Genomic DNA, 3,027 nt, shown 5'->3' with positions numbered 1-3,027 from the left:
CAGTGACCCCTGACCTACATACACAGGTGATTCCAATTATTACAAAGAGTATTTAAGGGGTCAATTGTAAGTTTCCATCCTCTTTTATTTTCTCTGAAGAGCAGCAACATGGGGGTCTCAAAACAACTCTCAAATGACCTGAAGACGAAGATTGTTCACCATCATGGTTTAGGAGAAGGATACAGAAAGCTGTCTCAGAGATTTCAGCTGTCTGTTTCCACAGTTAGGAACATATTGAGGAAATGGAAGACCACAGGCTCCGTTCAAGTTAAGGCTCGAAGTGGCAGACCAAGAAAAATATTGGATAGACAGAAGCGACGAATGGTGAGAACAGTCAGAGTCAACCCACAGACCAGCACCAAAGACCTACAACATCATCTTGCTGCAGATGGAGTCACTGTGCATCGTTCAATCATTCGGTGCACTTTATACAAGGAGATGCTGTATGCGAGAGTGATGCAGGGGAAGCCTTTTCTCCGCCCACAGCACAAACAGAGCCGCTTGAGGTATGCTAAAGCACATTTGGACAAGCCAGCTTCATTTTGGAATAAGGTGCTGTGGACTGATGAAGCTAAAATTGAGTTATTTGGGCATAACAAGGGGCGTTATGCATGGAGGAAAAAGAACACCATATTCCAAGAAAAACACCTGCTACCTACAGTAAAATATGGTGGTGGTTCCTTCATGCTGTGGGGCTGTGTGGCCAGTGCAGGGACTGGGAATCTTGTTCAAGTTGAGGGACGCATGGATTCCACTCAGTATCAGCAGATTCTGGATACCAATGTCCAAGAATCAGTGACAAAGCTGAAGCTGCGCCGGGGCTGGATCTTTCAACAAGACAACGACCCTAAACACTGCTCAAAAGCCACTAAGGCATTCATGCAGAGGAACAAGTACAATGTTCTGGAATGGCCATCTCAGTCCTCAGACCTGAATATAATTGAAAATCTGTGGTGTGAGTTAAAGAGAACTGTCCATGCTCGGAAGCCATCAAACCTGAATGAACTAGAGATGTTTTGTAAAGAGGATTGGTCCAAAATACCTTCAAACAGAATCCAGACTCTCATTGGAATCCACAGGAAGCGTTTAGAGACTGTAATTTCTGCAAAAGAAGGATCTACTAAATATTGATTTTGTTTCTTTTTTATGCATCTGCCTAATTTTGTTTAAACAATTATTGCTCACTTTCTGTAAATCCAATCAACTTCATTTCACTTCTCAAATATCACTGTGTGTGTCTCCTATATGATATATTTAACTAACCTTTTTTTATCGTAACAACCAATGATTTATACAGGAAAATCATGACGATTAACAAGGTTGCCCAAACTTTCACATCCTATTGTAACCAGGTACCGTTCCTTCAGCTCAGGAGAGCCTTAGAACCTACTAAGTCAGTCCCTCGTAGTTTGTTTATAGCTTACCTTTGGTAAGTCTACAGTTTCAAAATCAAAGTTTAAAATGAGAATTACTGCCTTACATTGCTATTCACAATATCTTTGCCAAGAATAAATTAATTTCTATGTGTTACAAAATACATCTGTGAAATAAACTATAGTAACTATTCCTGTCAGATAAGAAGGACCTCACTTTAGCTTCCAGAGGACCTCTTTGCTTGTGACTCTCTGTACAGGACTTGCAGTATCCTCTGACGTATTTTCTTGGTTCTTACGCCATAAATAATTGGGTTAAGCATTGGAGGGATCAGCAGGTAGATGTTGGCAATGCTGATGTGGATCTCAGGTTTTATGTTGTGGCCAAAACGATGGGTCATAAAGGTAAAGATGGACGTACTGTAAAACACCAAGATGACGAAGATGTGGGAGGTGCAGGTGCTGAGGGCTTTCCTGCCAGCCTGTTTGGTGCTAAGACCAAATACAGTGCGGAGGATGAAAGTATAAGACATTGTTGTACACAGAAGGTCAAAGGCCCCAATGAAAACTGCTACGGTTAGGCTGTAGGTTTTGCTGATGGAGGAATCGCCACAAGTTAGCTTCATGACCGCCATGAATTCACAATATGTGTGAGGGATAACGTTGGTCTCGCAGAATACCAACCCTTTCACAATGAATGGGTGAGGCATGAAAAATAACAGACCCCGAAGCGTTACTGAAAGGCCAGTCATAAGAACCATATTCTTGTTTAAGATGGTTGAATGCCTAAGTGGATTACAAATGGCCACATAACGGTCGAAAGCCATTGCCAAGAAAAATCCAGATTCCATGGCAGTGAAGGAGTGGATGATGAACATCTGGGTCAGGCAAGCTTCAAATACGATCTCCTGCAGATTAAACCAGAAGATGCAGAGCAGTTTCGGAAGGGTGGAGGAGCACAAAACAATATCAGTCATGGACAACATGGAGAAGAAGAGGAACATGGGCTCATGAAGGCTCTTTTCTGATTTGATGATGGTAAGCATGAGGATATTCCCAAAGAAGGCTATTATATACATACAACAAAAAGGGATGGAGAGCCAGCACTGGACTTCTTCTAGACCCGGGATGCCAAGTAAGATGAATACCAGTGGATGAGTATCATTCTGGAGAACCATCGTATACAGGTCCTCACATTGTCCTAAAGATAATAACAGAGATCATTTTATTGCTTCCTTTCATAGGACACTAAGCTGATTTTTCTTTATAATTAGTATGATGAGGAAGCATGCGTAAGCACTGGTTGAAAAACAACAAAAACTCTAGATGCAAACTTTAAATGTTGAAATTAAACCCCCGCTCCAAATATTTTTATATTTTAACACAGGAATAAGATGCTAGATTATGCAATGAAATTTGGCACTTGATAGGTTGGGTGTGAGCTGCGCCTGAAAGGACTACTGGGACTGTCCACACCAATAGGCAAGTATCAGTTCACGGAGGTCAAGCAAGACAATGGTTAGAGGAAGTTAGGATTCGTAGTTTAGTTTAAGTTAGTAACGTTTGCTGCAGCCAATGTTGAATACTTACCCTGGGAGGGGAAAGTGTGAGAATCCGCTCAGCTGCCTGCGCAGGCAGGCAGCCTTTTGACCAT

At 41.9% G+C, this 3,027-nt stretch overlaps 1 protein-coding gene across 1 annotated transcript; it reads right to left on the bottom strand.

The window, feature by feature from the left end:
* Nucleotides 1-1,591: 1,591 nt before the first annotated feature.
* Nucleotides 1,592-2,551, bottom strand: LOC137544581 (olfactory receptor 52N4-like). The gene has a single exon (XM_068265679.1). The coding sequence runs from the start codon at nucleotides 2,549-2,551 to the stop codon at nucleotides 1,592-1,594; it is 960 nt and encodes a 319-aa protein (XP_068121780.1).
* Nucleotides 2,552-3,027: the final 476 nt, after the last annotated feature.

The sequence above is a fragment of the Hyperolius riggenbachi genome, chromosome 2, assembly GCF_040937935.1.
Source record: "Hyperolius riggenbachi isolate aHypRig1 chromosome 2, aHypRig1.pri, whole genome shotgun sequence".
Classification (NCBI taxonomy): Eukaryota; Metazoa; Chordata; class Amphibia; order Anura; family Hyperoliidae; genus Hyperolius; species Hyperolius riggenbachi.
This window is presented reverse-complemented; position numbering and strand designations above follow the sequence as displayed.

What these genes read in the sequence shown, in the direction of transcription:
- LOC137544581 (XM_068265679.1), bottom strand. Translation starts at nt 2,551, where the DNA reads ATGGTTCTCCAGAATGATACTCATCCACTGGTATTCATCTTACTTGGC.